Source organism: Scyliorhinus canicula, chromosome 10, assembly GCF_902713615.1.
Source record: "Scyliorhinus canicula chromosome 10, sScyCan1.1, whole genome shotgun sequence".
NCBI lineage: Eukaryota > Metazoa > Chordata > Chondrichthyes > Carcharhiniformes > Scyliorhinidae > Scyliorhinus > Scyliorhinus canicula.
In genome coordinates this window covers 184507588-184523982 of record NC_052155.1, presented here as the reverse complement: position 1 = coordinate 184523982, position 16395 = coordinate 184507588, and the positions used below count along the sequence as shown (strand labels likewise).

The window sequence follows — 16395 nt, the reverse complement described above, 5'->3', positions numbered from 1 at the left end:
CAATGGCTGAGTATTTCCAGCATTTCTCTGCCTTTAGTTTGGATTGCCAGGAGCTGCAACGTTTTGCTTTTGGAGTGCTATCATTTAATTTATTGCAGATTGGTTTTAGCACTCCGTTGTGCTTTTGTACTGAGATTTCTCATTAACCAATCTTTCCACTTTTAATTCTGAACATTCACAAGTATTGATAGCAGCTTAGTGAATCTGTGGAATGTGTTGCGTTGCAGAATAAATAATTCCACACCCAGGTTTCTCCTCCGTTTGAATGCTGAACGGCAAACAACTCTCTCTTGGAAGAAATAGTGTTTGACCATCTTACATTTTCCATATTTCTCATTCATGACATGGATACCGAATGCAATATTTCTCTCGGGTCCGTGACAAAATCAAATGTTTTGAAAACTGTGCATTGTCATTAGCTAATGACAGTCCATTAGCTCCATAACGATTTGCAGGAAATAATTTGTAAATCCAGCTTTGAAATTGGAAGTGGTAAGGTTGCACTCTGGGTTGGAGAGGGGGGGGGGGACTAGTTTAATTGTATTTCGTTGAATAAATTGAATTAATAGTCCTTATTTGTTTAATAATCAATTAGTAAACATTAAACTCACTTGACAACAGCTCAATGGAATGCATGCACTGCCTTGAAACTATGACAGTCGTAATAACCTACTTTTCATCAAAATGTTTAGCACCATTTTGTTTTCTCAAATACAAGATAATTGGACATCTAAAAATCACTTAAAATTACTGAAACAATTGTGAGCATTTCTATCTGGGTAATTAGCATTGTCATTCCTAAAATGTAATTGTATGCTGTTTATTCTTATCTATAATTGGTTCTGTAAACACTTTCATATACAGTGGAATTGGTAGGCAATCAATGTAGGAGTATAAAAATGTGCGGAGATATCCATTACTTAAAGAAAAATTATCCCTTTTTTCATTCGAGTCCAGCATTATTTATAGCGCTTGGTATGAAACAGAGACCTTTTCATTATGCTGAAAAACCAAAGCATATTTGTCTAATACAAAGAAGACTTGTGGATTTTTATTGATTTTTTTTTTGATGAGCGAAGCATGGTATCCGTTTTCTTCTTGTAAATGCTGAATTAACCCTTTTGAACTTTTGGAAATTTTTTGGGCGACATAATTTGTGATTGATTTACTGGTTTCAACCCTCATTCCAAAAAATAAATGAGAAAGGAACTTGCATTCCTATAGCACCTTGAACAACCTCAGGGTGTCTCAAAGCACTTCACAGCCAATGAAGCCCTTTGAAGTATGATCTGTGTTGTAATGTTGGAAATGTTGCACCACTGTGTGTGACAGCTGGATTCTTCAAAACAGCCATCTGATAATGACCAGGTGATCTGTTTCTAGGCGTTGGTTGAATTAGCCAGGATGCCAGGGATAACTCCCTTCGTCCTCTTTGAAAGGGTGTCAGCGGATCTTCTACAGCCACCTGAGAGGGCACATGGAGCCCCGGTTTAATGTCTCATTCAAAAAACGGTACCTCCGACAGTGCAGCACTCCCTCGGTGCTGCGCTGGACTGTCAGCTTTGATTTTGATGCTCAAGTCTTTGGAGCAGGACTTGAATCCAGGACCCTCTTTCTGATTTAGAGGGCACATTGCTACCAGCTGAGGTGTAGCATACTCCTGTTGTGTTGTGCAGTATTGGTAAAGCTGATGATCTTTCGTGTCTGCATGGGTCTCACCCCCAGAACCCAAAAAGATGTCCCATGCTAAATTGCTCCTTAATTGTGGAAAAAAAGGAATTGGATACTCTAAATTTATTTAAAATAAAAAATAAAAAATCTGATGATCTTTTCAAACATATAATGTGGAAGAAAGTGCCGGTTGCGTTTTTATTATGGGCAGCACGGTAGCACAGTGGTTAGCACAGTTGCTTCACAGCTCCAGGGTCCCAGGTTTGATTCCCGGCTTGTGTCACTGTCTGCGTGGAATTTGCACATTCTCCCCGTGTCTGCATGGGTTTCCTCCGGGTGCTCCGGTTTCATCCCACAGTCCAAAGATGTGCAGGTTAGGTGGATTGGCCATGATAAATTGCCCTTAATGTCCACAAAAGGTTAGGTGGGGTTACAGGGATAGGGTGGAGGTGTGGGGATAGGGTGGAGGTATGGGCTTAGGTAGGGTGCTCATTCCAAGGGCCAGTGCAGACTCGATGGGCCGAATGGCCTCCTTCTGCAATGTAATTTCTATGATTATCTATGTGCACATGACTACACCAGCTCATATCTATATGGCACTTTCAACATAGCGAAGAGTACCAAGGCAACCTTGCAGGGGATATTATTAAAGAAAGCTTGATGCGGTTACTTGAGGTACCAGGGCAGATGATCCAAAGCTTAGTCAAAGAGGTAGGTTGGAAGGAGCATTTTAAATGAGGAGTGAGACGTGAAAACGGAGGGAATTCCATAACTCCTGGCTTAGCCAGCTGAAGGCACAGCTGCTAATGCTGGAACAATGGAATCTAGGGACGTGCAAGAGGCCAGAATTGGGGGATGGAGAGGGTTGTAGGGCAGGAGGAGGTTCCAGAGGTGGAGAGGGGTGAGGCTATGCTGAACTATAATCAGCTAGAATTATTGAGTGATTAATTTTTCTACAAACATTTCCTTAATTAATTAGATGCCAAGTTCAAATACCTTTGGCATTTGGGATATGGTTCCCTGGTAGCAGCGTCGCTCTGATATTTACTTAATTTGGGGAATGCAAAAAATGCATTTAGTATTGATGGGTATTAATTTTGTGCCTCCTATTCAGTTTTTTCATTCTGCCTTAAATATCTCCTTCCTCCTCCATTTCTTTCTTCTCTCCCTTGCAATCTCATTGTTCCATCTGTCTCTAATGTAATCCTCCGACCTGCTCTAATTTCCTCAGTAAAGTAATGCTACTGCTCCCTCCTTTTTTTTAAATCACTTATTGTCACAAGTAGGCTTCAAATGAAGTTACTGTGAAAAGCCCCTAGTCGCCACAGTCCGGCGCCTGTTCGGGGAGGCTGGTACGGCTCCCTCCTGAAGCCGGAGGGAGAGAGAATCATAGAATGTACAGTGCAGAAGGAGGCCATTTGGCCTATCGAGTCTGCACCGGCCCTTGGAAAGAGCACCCTACTTGAGCCCACACCTCCACCCTATCCTCGTAACCCAGTAATCCCACCAACCTTTTGGACACTAAGGGGCAATTTAGCATGGCCAATCCACCTAATCTGCATATCTTTGGACTGTGGGAGGAATCCGGAGCACCCGGAGGAAACCCACGCAGACAAGGGGCGAACGTGCAGACGCTGCACAAATTCCAAGCCAGGAATCGAACCTAGGACCCTGGCGCTGTGAAGCAACTGTACTAACCACTGTGCTACCGTGTCGCCCACGAGCCGAGAATATTTAAATGAGATTAAAGACTCATTTAAATAGTGAGTCTGGTTGGGCAGATCCAGATAGTGTCAGATGCTGAGGATCGGGAGCATTGCAATCGGTTCAGCACTCGGCACAAACCCCATTTAGGGCCCCTCCCGCTATTCTCCGGGAATAGCCGAAAGAGGGCATGAATCTCCCTGAGATTCAGCGAATTAAATTGGAAAGAGGGATTTTCTCTGGCTTTCCTGTCCTTCTGCAACTATTGTACTATCACAATAGTTAGACCCGTTCACTGAATTCTTTAGAATAAACTAATACACCCATAACCATGGTGACAAAGGAAGCCAGTTGAGATCTGCATCAGGCAAGTAGTGGTTTTACGGGGTTATAGATGGCGACCACATAATAATCTTTATTGTCACAGGTACGCTTACATTAACACTGCAATGAAGTTACTGTGAAAAGCCCCTCATCGCCACATTCCGGCGCCTGATGCTCCCAGAGGGAGAATTCACAATGTCCAAATTACCTAACAGCACATCTTTTGGGATTTGTGGGAGGAAACCGGAGCACAGGGTGAACATGCAAACTCTGCATAGACAGTGACCCAAGCCGGGATTGAACCCGGGACTCTGGAGCTGTGAAGCAACAGTGCTACCCACTGCGCTACCGCGCTGCCCACATCTAGAATTCTGTGTACAGTTTTGGTCTCCTTATTTAAGAAAATATGTTAGAAGCAGTTCAGGGAAAGTTCACTCGATTGATTCCTTGGTTGGGGGGCGATCTCATGAGGAAAGGTTTGACGGGGTGGTCTTGCATCCATTAGAGTTTAGAAGATTGTGAGGTGATCTTATTGAAACACCCAAGATCCTGAGGGGACATGACATGGTGGATGTTGAAATGATGTTTCCCCTATTTGGGAGAGACTAGGGGCCTGGGTGCCAGATTGACACTGCCTGGGTACCAGGGGTAGTGCTAGGGCTCCATGGCGCACTGACAAGGGGCAGGGCCTGAGGGGGACCATGGCAATGACTAGGGGTGGTATAAAGGGGGGCCTGAATGGGTGGGCGGGGGGCTGAAAGGGGGGCCTTAAAAGTGTGGGGGGCTATCAATGACCACTTAGCGGGATATGCTCACTTGGAGGTGTGGGGGGGGGGAAGAGATGGCCCGCTGGCTGACAAGGATGGATGGGGATGGGGCTGGATCACCCTCATGTCTGTGTGGAGGGGGGGTCACGTGGACCATTGATTGGAGGGGGGGGATGAGGTTGCTTCCCCTCTGGGGCCGAGGGTTGGAGATGTTGCCCATGTCCGTGGTTGGGGGGGGGGGGGGGGGGGAATTCACCCAGGGTCTCTCATTTAAGTCAGAGATGAAGGGGGCAATCCTCCGAGCCCTGCGCCGGGCCGGAGAATTGCCGCAACCGCGCCACGACACCCCGGTGCCGGCGTGCGATTCTCAGAGGTTGCGCCACCGGTGCGTTTGGCGGTTCGCCGGGTCGCTGGGATTGGCGAGGCCGCCGATTCTCTAGCCCAGATGGCCCAAGCGGCTGCGCCGATATGACAGAGTCCCGCCGGCACCATTCACCCCTGGTCACTGCCGGCAGGAACATTGCGGGAACGGTCATGGGGGGGAGGGCCTCCAATGGGTTCTGGCCCGCGATCGGGGCCCACCGATCGGCGGGCTGGCCTCTCCCCGCCGGTGCGCTCAGCCCCTGAACACCAACCCCAAGTTGGGTCGGGGCCGGCGCACGCAAGATGTTCCCCGTGCAGGTCGGCGCGCCACCAAATGGGCGCAGTGGGGGCCAGAATCCGTTGTGTCCGGGCCCGTTTCGCGCCGTCGTGAAACGTGACGGCATTCATGACGGCGCAAACACTTGGGCCCAATATTGGAGAATCGCCCCGGAGAACTTTTTTCTCTTGGAGGGTTGTGAATCTTTGGAACTATGTTCCCCATAGAGCGGTGGAGGCAGGGTCAGTGAATATTTTTAAGGACAAGGCAGATGTATTCTTGACCAACAAGAGGGTTAAAGGTTATCAGGGGTGGGCAGACTGTGGCGTTGAGGGCCACGATCATATTGAATGGAGGAGAAAGCATGGATGGAATTCTGCGATCCTGAGGCTAAGCGTTTCACGGCGGCGTCAACACGGCCTCAGGATCAGCAACGGAACTGGAGAGGATCACGCCACTCCAGCTACTGATCCTGGCATGAACTGGGCACCGCGGGATCCGCGCATACGCAGTGGCACCGGCGCCAACGCGCAGTGGCACCAACGCCAACCCGTACTTGCGCAATGGCTTCCATGAACGCGCCAGCCCCGGCGCAACATGGCGCAGGACTGCAGGGTCCGGCGCGGAAGAAAGGAGGCCGCCAGCCAGAGAGGCCGGCCCGCAGATCGGTGGGCCCCGATCGTGGGCCAGGCCACATCGGAGGTCCCCCTGGGGTTGGACCCCCCCCCCCCCCCCCGCCCCCCTTCCACAGTCCACCCCCGACCCTTCCACAGCGAGTTCCCGCCGGCTGAGAGCAGGTGTGGACGGCGCCGGCAGAACTCGCCGTTTTTAGGACGGTCGCTCATCCTGGGCCGAGAATTGGCGGGCAGGCTGCGTAGAGCAGCCCCCGACCGGCGCCGCGCCAATCACGCCGGCGGCGTGGCACGATTCGCGCTGGTTGCGGGGATTCTCCGGCCCGGCCCCGGACTGAGAGAATCCCGCCCCATGAGGGGCCTGGTCCTAATTCATTTATTTGTACGGAGTGATTGTGAGGAAGACAGAAACATGCCTCATGCATTTCATGTGACTTCAGGTACAGACAGGCACCTGAATTTTGCAGTCTTGCCAGTACCAACACTTCTATATCGGTAGTTAAATTCTCTATAATTAAAACACTTCAGAACTTCTGTTCTTTAGGTAAGTGGTGGTCCTCTTATTTATTTTCTTATACTTCTCTCTTTGTCTCCTCTTGGTTTCCCTAGATCTGCTTTGGCTTCTAGCGTAACAAGCTGCTAGATCTATTTTAAAATAATCATCTTGGTTTTTAGATCCCTCCATAGCCTCACCCCTCTCTCTGTCCCTGTCTCTCTTAAATTTCTGCATTCCAACTCCGGCCTCTTGTGCATCCCTGAATTTCATTGCTTCACCGTGGCGGCCAAGGTCCTAAATCCTGGAATTCCCTTCCTAAACCTCTCCACCTCGCTGGATCTCTTTCCTTCTTTTAAGATTCTCTTTAAACCCTAAGAAGTGGACCATGATTTTCGCCATCTGTCCTTCTAGCTCCTTATGTGGGTCAATGTCCAATTTCTTTTTAAAATTTAGAGTACCCAATTCATTTTTTCCAATTAAGGGGCGATTTAGCCTGGCCAATCCACCTAGCCTGCACATCTTTGGGTTGTGAGGGCGAAACCCACGCAGATACAGGGAGAATGTGCAAACTCCACACGGACAGTGGACCAGGGCCAGGATCGAATTTGGGATCTCGGCGCCGTGAGGCAGCAGTGCTAACCACTGCACCAGCGTGCCGCCCTTCAATGTAAAAAAAATTTTTTTAGAGTACCTAATTCATTTATTCTAATTAAGGGGCAATTTAGCATGGCCAACCTACCTACCCTACACATCTTTGGGTTGTGGGGGAAAAACCCATGCAAACACGGTTCAATGTCCAATTTTGATTGATAATGCTCCTGCGAAGGATCTTGCACCATTTTAGTACATTAAAAGCTGTATATGAATGCACGTTGTGTGTTAGTCCTATATTATTTTTGTCATTATTATTTATCATTACAGGTCCCACCACTCTGTGGGAGGAGAGGGGGGGGGGGGGGGGGGGGGGGTCGGGTAAACCTACCAGCTGTCTCAAATTCTTGTTCAAGAGTTCTCCAAGCCGTATAACGTTGCCTATTTGGCTGAGAGAGGAATTTGGGTATATTTATATTGAGCTGTTAAGATGAAATTTAAATTTGTTCCACAAGTGGGTAACACTCAGCAACACACAAAAATCTTGGATGTTGATTAGATCCATTAGCCTGAGTACCAGGCGGAATAGTTAACAGAATTGTGTTTCTTGCATATCAAATTAGTTTGAGATAAAGCTCCAAGAGATATTCGAACCAGTAATGTTAAAATTGTTACCATTCAATGAGCACAGCGTGGGGCCTTGCTAAACAGGGTAGGTTCTTCATCTGAGGTGACAACGTAATGAGAGCCAATCCTTGGAACTGGGGGAGGTGCATATGTTCAGTTTTCTACTCTCTCTCTCTCTCTCTCTCTCTCTCTCTCTCTCCCTCTCCTGTCTTTTCTTCCACCTTGTTTTTTTCTATGTCTCTCTCTCTCTCTCCCTCCGATTCTGCCTCCTCCCCATGCTTCAACCAGTTTGAGTCTGAAACAATTGCAGCTGAGGAATCTTCCTTCTCCCCAGCCCTAGGAGAGTTATGAGTTGTTCTTGTTTGAAGCATAAATTCAAATGACCTAGAATAGGGAGGATGGCGATGCCCAGTTTCAGGACCCCTGGTCCAAAAAGTCAGCTTGATCTGTTAACTGGGTGACTTTGTGTTCCGCAAAATTAATATGAGATAGATGCTGGATGTGATCGTATGGCCTTGTTGTGCCCCACTTGGGACGCGACGAGGCCGTTAAATCTCGCGAGATGGCTCCCGTGAGATTTGTGATGCCTGAGAGATCTAGCGAGACGTTGAAATCTGGATCTCGCCCTCACTGGGCGGGATCCAGATTTGCTTATTTAAGTAACAATAACGGTCGCTTGTTGTCACAAGTAGGTTCAGTGAAGTTACTGTCAAAAGCCCCTAGGCGCCACATTCCGGGGCCTGGTCGGGGTGGCCGGGACGGGAATTGAACCCGTGCTGCTGGCCTTGCTCTGCATTACAAGCCATCTGTTTAGCCCACTGTGCTAAACCAGCCCCAAGTGAGCAGTTAGCGTCATTTAAATGTGTCCGCCAGAATCTCTCAAGGCCAGGGATCGACTGGCACTGCTAGGGTGCCTGGGTGGCACTGTTGGAGTGCCAATTGGCATGCCAAGATTCCTGTGTGGCAGTGGGATGCTAGGGTACTACCCTGCCCAGAGCCCAGCCACCTGGGGATCTCCAATGGCTTGCGAGACCCCAGCACGTGCCATTAAGCCTGGCCCACGTCTGTGTGACCTCTTTGACCAAGTCTTTGATCATCTGATCTAATATCTACTCATGGGTTCAGGTGTCACATTTGCTTCTCATGCTCCTGCAAAATACCTGGGTACCATTTATTATGTTACACGTGCTTTATAAATATAAGTTGCTGCTGATCATAAGGCACCAGTATATGGTTTCGCTCCACGCATTTTTAGCAAATGACACTATGTTAATTGGCCACTCAAAGACCTCTGTAGACCCACGGGCAGGGAGAACGCTGATGCCTCCCCATTCTCCGCATAAAATCTCAGACAGGGCAGCACGGTGGAGCAGTGGGTTAGCACTGCTGCCTCACGGCACCGAGGTCCCAGGTTCGATCCCGGCTCTGGGTCACTGTCCGTGAGGAGTTTGCACATTCTCTCTGCGTTCGCGTGGGTTTTGCCCCCACAACCCAAAAATGTGCAGGGTATGTGGATTGGCCACGCTAAATTGCCCCTTAATTGGAAAAAATGAATTGGGTACTCTAAATTTGAAATAAATAAATAGAATCTCAGACAGGTCAGGCGTTTAGGCAGTGGGAAGGCTATCAACTGGATTTTAGGTGCCCACCCAGTCCCTGCCAGTGGTATGGTGTAAAATCCAGCCCAAAATGTTGGCCATAAATACAATTTGAAAATAAACCATTTCACATACAAATATATCTAAAACTAAGCTTATATTTTGACCTTTAACAATGTGAAGTTTTCATTCGCTATTCTCCCCTATCCAAGATCACCAGTCACTTCCTTCCGGCAGAGCTGAGGCCTCAGGGTATATTTACTACCTAATTACACAATAACATGTCCCAGAGCCTATAATAACAGGGCCTTTCATTGGGCTGGATTCTGTGATCTAACATTTGACATCACATGCAATTCTCCCAACTCCTGCAAAGCAAGCTAACACATACTCCATTGAAACACAGCCAAATGTAAACCAATACGCTGGTTACATTAAATGAGATACATGAATGAACAGGGTGCTGTTTTCCAAAGTGAAATAGAGGGCGCGATTTAACGGAAAAAGAACAGAGGCCCATTTTGGGTGCATTTTGCTGAGTGTTTCTTGGCGCTAACAACCCCGCTACCAAACAGGCCTCTGTATTTTTTTCTGGCCTTGATAAGGAATGCCCCACTGAGGCCCCACTTACCTTCATTTCCTGCACCAACAAGCTCACTTCGTCAGTACAGGAAGCGATCAGGGTGCCATTTTTAAATGCCGCCCCAATCTCTCGTACCCCACCGCAGCTTCCAGACCTCCCCAACTTACTTATTAGGGGGTCCTCGAGGCCTCCATTTCCCCACCTCATAAGGGCAGTGCACCTCCAGGCCCGATCCAGGTCTATGGGCATGGGCAGCCTGCCATCTGTTTTTAAAAAAAATTAATTTACAGGATGTGGGCATTGCTGGTTAGGCCAGCATTTCTTGCCCATCCCTAGTTGCCCTTCAGAAGGTGGTGGTGAGTTCCAGGATTTTGCCCAAGCGACAGTGAAGGAACGGTGATATATTTCCAAATCAGGGAGGTGCGTGACATGGAGGGTAACCTCCAGGTGGTGGGGTTCACAGGTATCTGCTGCTCTTGTCCTTCTAGTTGGTAGTGGTCATGGGTTTGGAGGGTGCTGTTTAAGGAACCTTGGTGAGTTACTGCAGTGCATAACTCGTAGATGGTCCACACGGCTGCTACTGTCCGTCGATGGTGGAGGGTTTGAATATTTGTGTAAGGAGGAGCAATGAAGCAGGCTCCTGGATGGTGCCAAGCTTCTTAAATGTTGTTGGAGCCGCACTCATCCAGGCAAGTGGAGAGTATTCCATTACACTCCTGACTTGTGCCTTGTAGATGGTGAACAGGCTTTGGGGGATCAGGAGGTGAGTTACTCACCGTAATTTTCTCTCTGATTCCCATTGACTCCAGCTTTGCTCGGACTCCTCAATCATACTGCCATACTCGATCAAATGCTGCCTTGATGCAAAGGGCAGTCTCTCTCACCTGACCTCTGGCATTCAGCTCTTTTGCCCATGTTTGTACCAAATCTGTAATGAGGTCAGGAGCTGAGTGGCCCTGGCGGAACCCAAACTGAGCGTCCGTGAGCAGTTTATTGCTGAGTAAGTGCCGCTTGATAGCTCCTTCCATCACTTCATTGATGATGGAGAGTACACTGATAGGGCGGTAATTGGCTGGGTTGGCTTTGTCCTATTTCTTGTGCACAGGACACACATGGGCAATTTTCCACTTTGCCAGGTAGATGCCAGTGTTGTAGCTGTACTGGAACAGTTTGGCTAGGGGTGCGGCCAGTTCTGGAGCACAAGTCTTCAGTACTTCGGCGCCGTGGGGCAGCATGGTTGCGCAATGGTTATCACTGCTGCCTATGGCGCTGAGCACCCGTGTTCGATCCCGGCCCGAAGTCACTGTCCGTGAGGAGTTTGCACATTTTCCCCGTGTTTGCGTGGGTCTCGCCCCCACAACCCAAAAAGATGTGTTCGGTAGGTGGATTGACCACGCGAACCTTAATTGGAAAAAAATAATTGGGTACTCTAAATTTATTTTTAAAAAGTTGTCATCTTTCAAACAATATAAAATGGGATTAGGATAGAAAGTTGCTTTTGGCCAAGTACTGAAGTTGTAAAAGTCAGTTTGCTATAAAGGATCCTTCATATTCCTGTGCAGTTTTATTTCTTCAGTTGCAGCCCCTGAGTCCTGACCTACATTCAGAAATTAAAGTGCAAAATTTATCTCATTAGCACAAATATTGAGTTTAGTGCAAATGTGCGATTTACACTGAGACTTTTGTAGATATTTTGCTGCAGCTGGTTAAAGTGTTTCTTCTACTTCACTAAATTAAAGCTCCATATGGTGCTTAGTCTTCCCAATTGCTTATCTAGTTGTAATGTCTCCTTGCAGGATTATAATGTACTTCATCTCCGAAATGTTAAATCATGTAAGACATTATTGAAATTATTTTAGAATTTTTATTTTCTTGCTCGCCAAGGTGAGAGCTTTTGGGAATGGAACATCTTAATGGACTCTCATGGGTTACAATAGGAAACACACCACATGGAGAAAGAACGAGAGGTCGCTTAATGCAGCATGATTATTTAAAAGCGATTTTTTTCAATGAAGGGCTACCAGAATAATATCTAGGGCTCCCAAGGCAGGCTGTGCAACTTATTAAAGCAGGCCAAAGGTACATTTTGTTGTTGCAGTAGGCCACGCTGACCCAAAGATAAGTAAATAAGAGTGAAAATAGACCATGCTCGGAGTCAGCTTGATGGTTAACTTCAGGTAAAGGATGCGTAACACATACATCCCCTCTTACACTGAGGCCAAGATTGTGGCCCCACTACTGTTTTTAATTAGGAATCTCTCCATTCCTTTTCCCAGTGCTTCAACAGAATCTGCACTTACCGCAATAGCTGTGACTCTCTCACAGAAGTCAGCTGTCCTAATGGTCAAGTAATTACTTTTTGTCATGCTTGGCCAGAGATTTCATACTCTTCCTGGCGAGGCAGAAAAATAAACTCCAATATCTACATCGGAAATTCTGTTTGTGAGTTTAGAATCTTGGATCACATCCTTTGAGAGTTCTATGAAAGGAGTTCGAGACCTGTAACCAGTTTAATCCTTTGAGTTGCCTTGCTCCCTAATATGATTGACCCCCTTACTGATGCACATGTGAAACTTTATCTTTCCCCATATCAATCACCCTCACAATAACCGCTGTTAATTTTTGCAAAAGGCGTTGGTACTGTGGGCTAATAGACACTTGTAAAAGAATGAAGACAGCAGAGAGTAAAGAACTTTGCTCAATTCATCTGGGCTGAACTAAAATTGAGTTGCCTGAGTACAAAGTACAAACTGTGCTTAGCAGTCCGTTATTCCGATTTATGCTAGCTGGTGTTTTTTATTTTATTTAAAATTCAGGATCGAAACCGTTCCGATGTACCCTCTGCAACTTTGCCACCGCACAGTTAGGAGATGCCCGTAATCATGTCAAACGGCACCTAGGAGTTCGCGAGTACAAGTGTCACATATGTGGGTAAGTGCTCCAACAATGCTTTCTGTTTTCCAAAAGGAATGTCCGCGGATAGCAGTTTTCTAAGACGAGAGAGTGCCAGAAAATGTGAAAAAGAATTGTCTACCTTTTCTCACACACCTTTCATTATAAATTGCAAATATTGTTTATTTTAACAAAAGTGCTGTATGCTGTGCTAGCTTCCATTACGTTCAGTATTGTTGTAAAGGGCAGCTTAGTGGTTTAATGCATATCTAGAATGAGCACATCTTTAACACACGAGTTTCATTTCAACCTGTGATGCTTGAATTAACTGAATTAAATATTAATTACCGGGGCTAATTCTCATTCTATTTTAGAAGCCAATAAAACAGCATTTGGATTAAAGGTTTACCTGTGGTAAATGATTAGAAACTGGGCTGGTCTCAGAACTAAAGGCTTAAGATCTGTCTAAATAAAATTTGGCGAGAAAAAGGGTGTCAAATTTGGATAGTAGTGAAAATGCCAAATGTTTAGAATTTACAAAGCTAGTTGATTTTTATTATTTATAGCCTTGTGTATGATAGCAAGTGAGCGAACGATCACTCACAAACTAGGAACACCAGAAGTAAAGAAATGTAAACTTGATGAAGTTTGTTTCATTTTAATTAAAATGCGAAGAATTCAAATTGCAATCTTGAGCCCATTTATTTCCTTCTGAATTGAGCTGCCTTCAGCTAATCAAACAATTACTGAACTTGGAGTATGTGTAGATTTCCAAGATAAATCCAACTGAAAGAATGTTTTAAAATTAGTTGATTTATTTATAAACCATGTTTTGAGTCTGTTTATTGCCTGTTGTAAATGGAATAATGAGTGGTGAGTAGGTTCAACAAGCACATTTTTGTGTCTGTGTCACATCTGTTAACCATTTAGATGATTACAGGTTTAAGATTTCTTCTATGAAAAGCCAACCTAATAAAAGGATCCTCCTCGCACACACACACACACTGATTGCCAGGCTTCATGTTAATAGCTACCATCTTGGCCATTCAGACCTTGGTGGCAATTTGAAATCAATACAGAATCGATATTTTAATCCTGCTGCTTTACATGCTAAGCTGTTGGTATCTGCAGAGATCGTAATGACGGGTGTGAAAACTCTGCAGCCATTCTCTTGAGAGGTTGAAAATCCAGTCAATTTATGAATTAGAAAACTACAGATTTGGGGGTGTCTCATCAGAAAGGAGTTTTCAGTGATGTTACTTTAATAGCCTCCTAAATTTTACACAATTCTGTGCAAGACATTCCAGTCTTCATCACATTGCTTTTGGAGTTAAATGCTTAATAGGATACATGTGAGATCGGTGGCCCACATGCGATTTCCGTATGAAGCTGATGCAGTGTTTTTGTTTTGAAGTATGGTGCAGTTTAAAAAAAGAAATTCCAAACTTTATCCCTCTTTTATGCAAAGTTCTAAAATGAAACTCGCACCATTTTCCAACAATGGTCTGCAGTTGCGTCTGTGCAACTGCACAACGAAGAGAATGCTGTGTTTAATCATTGGGTATCTGCTGGTTAACCAACAAAGAATTACTGAGAGGTTGTTGGGTGGGAGACAATATTGTTTTCTCCATCAACATTCATTGTTACACATTACAATCTGGAAGATAGAGCGGTGGATGATGTTGGTGATTTTGGTTTTGGTGACCATTGTTTTTTAAAAATAAATTTAGAGTACACAATTTTTTTTGTTCCAATTAAGGGGCAATTTAGTGTGGCCAATCCATCTAACCTGCCCATCTTTGGGTTGTGGGGGTGAAACCCGTGCAGACACGGGGAGAAAGTGCGAACTCCACACAGACAGCGACCCGGGGCCGGGATCGAACCCAGGTCCTTAGCGCGTAGGCAGCAGAGCTAACCACTGTGCCACAGTGCCATTGATTATATCCTGGTCAAATGGAAGGGTGATTTGATGGCTTTAACACTTTACATGGTTGTGCAGCGATGTAACAACTGAAGCAGTAGTAATTGGTGGCAGATTCCCCTCACAGATGGCATATTTTAGTCATCAAACTTCTGTAATGGATATATTTTATGGATTAAAAATCAAGATGTGTTAACTTTTGTGTGAATATATTTTGTTGATTGACTTTTTGCTTAGTGACGTGTTCCCCACCCCCCCGGAATGGTACAGAGTCTCTTTAGAATTGCCTTTTTTCAGCTGCTTGTAATAAAGGTGGGTAGCGAATGAGTCTTGTCCTCAATTTACAAAGGAAGATGGGTTTGTTTATTATTTCACTGAACCTTATCAGCCTACAAGAAGCTACATGAGAAATGTAGGACGGTTAAAATGTTTGTAAATTGAAAGTGTTTGTGTTTGTGGAAAGAGAGACCTGCATTTCTGTAGCACCTTCCATGACTGAAGGCTGCTTTACAACTTATGATGTGCAGTCACGCTGCTGTAATGTAGGAAATGAAATAGCCAATTTACACACAGCAAGATCCCACGAAAAATACCATGTGACAATATCAAGCTCATCTGTTTTGAGGATGTTGGTTGAGGGATAAGTACTGTTTCATGAAATGTGTGATACATGACTAGTGGTCTGTGTTGGTCTGTGTTTAATTTCTTGGCAATTGTGTATGTGGTTGAGTCTGTAGCAAACTTTGGCGAGTTTGCATGACAATAAAATCTGAATTAGGTGCAGTTACAAAATGCCAGTTAGAAGATGGAGCGATTGGAAATATGCTAATTTGGACGTCCTGGTAGAAGGGAAAAAAATGCCATTTATCAACTTGTTACCATTAAGCAGTACCTGTTGGTATTGAATTAAATACATCAGTAATAAATTGCTGCTTGCGAAGAAGCGGCTGTCGATGAATAATTAACCTTGTGCAATTCAGCTGCTGTCATGTGTACATTCAAGGAAAATGGAAAGGACAATTCATTTTGTTTGTTTAAAAACATTTAGCGCGTGCTAGCAGAGTCGGCGAGTTGTCTCATTTTCTGAGGCTGTGTCTCGAATTGGCTATTTTTACCCATTTGTTCCTACCGTAAAAGTTTGTATTAATCGTTCTCGCTGACAGATCTGTGAAAGCTGATCACACAAAGGTTCGGTGTAATTATTTCACCTAATTCTTGTAGCAAAGCATCAGCTTACTTTGCAGAAATTTTGTTCAAAATGTAAAATGCTTACTTACCTATTCTAATGCAGCTTCTGACTCTGCAGCCTGCGTTTCCTGTTGGCCCGCCGTTATGTTAAGCTCAACTATTAAGTGTGCTAAATACTGGGGAGAGTGGGCCCTGGTAAATCTTGAAAATGGTTTCCAGCGTACACGTTCTGGCTTGTAAGGATTAATAATTGTAGCGTTGGGTCGAGCTGGTTCTAATGGAAATATTGATGCTTCATCTGGTCAGCAAGAACGAGGGTTGGGGGGAAGGGGGGATGGCTGTGATAGTGGAGTAACCAACAGAGCAGGAGATATTAGGATGTTCGGAGAATTGACCCCTTCAGTATTTGTTAAGCTTTAACATTAATTAAGTGAATATGCAAATTAAGTGCTGGTATCAGCTTGATGGTTAAAATGATGCAACATTTTACATTAACACCATGACAATGTCAATTCATTATCATCAATGACTAAATAATTTAGGAAATGCTCGATGGACCCATTAGTTCCTCAACATAAGCAGCTCATGCTGCATTCCTTCATTACCATAATTTTTTCTGGCTTATATTTTAAAGGGTGAAGTGATCTTTCAGCAACATTAGCTCTCTAGTCAAAAACAGCAATCCAGTCTGCAGTCTTTGCTTTGCTGAAATGGCTGATATTTCATTAGTAGAATGGAACATCTATATTTAAAATAAATTA

The 16395-nt window shown here is 45.2% G+C and overlaps 1 protein-coding gene across 21 annotated transcripts in view; it reads left to right on the top strand.

The window, feature by feature from the left end:
* znf407 (zinc finger protein 407) overlaps positions 1-16395 on the top strand; it is a 501275-nt gene that overhangs the window by 59024 nt on the left and 425856 nt on the right. For all 21 annotated transcript variants that reach the window (XM_038810284.1, XM_038810297.1, XM_038810303.1 and 18 more), the window contains one exon: positions 12450-12564. In XM_038810284.1, the coding sequence (XP_038666212.1) occupies positions 12450-12564 (115 nt within the window). The remainder of the gene's footprint in view (positions 1-12449; positions 12565-16395) is intronic.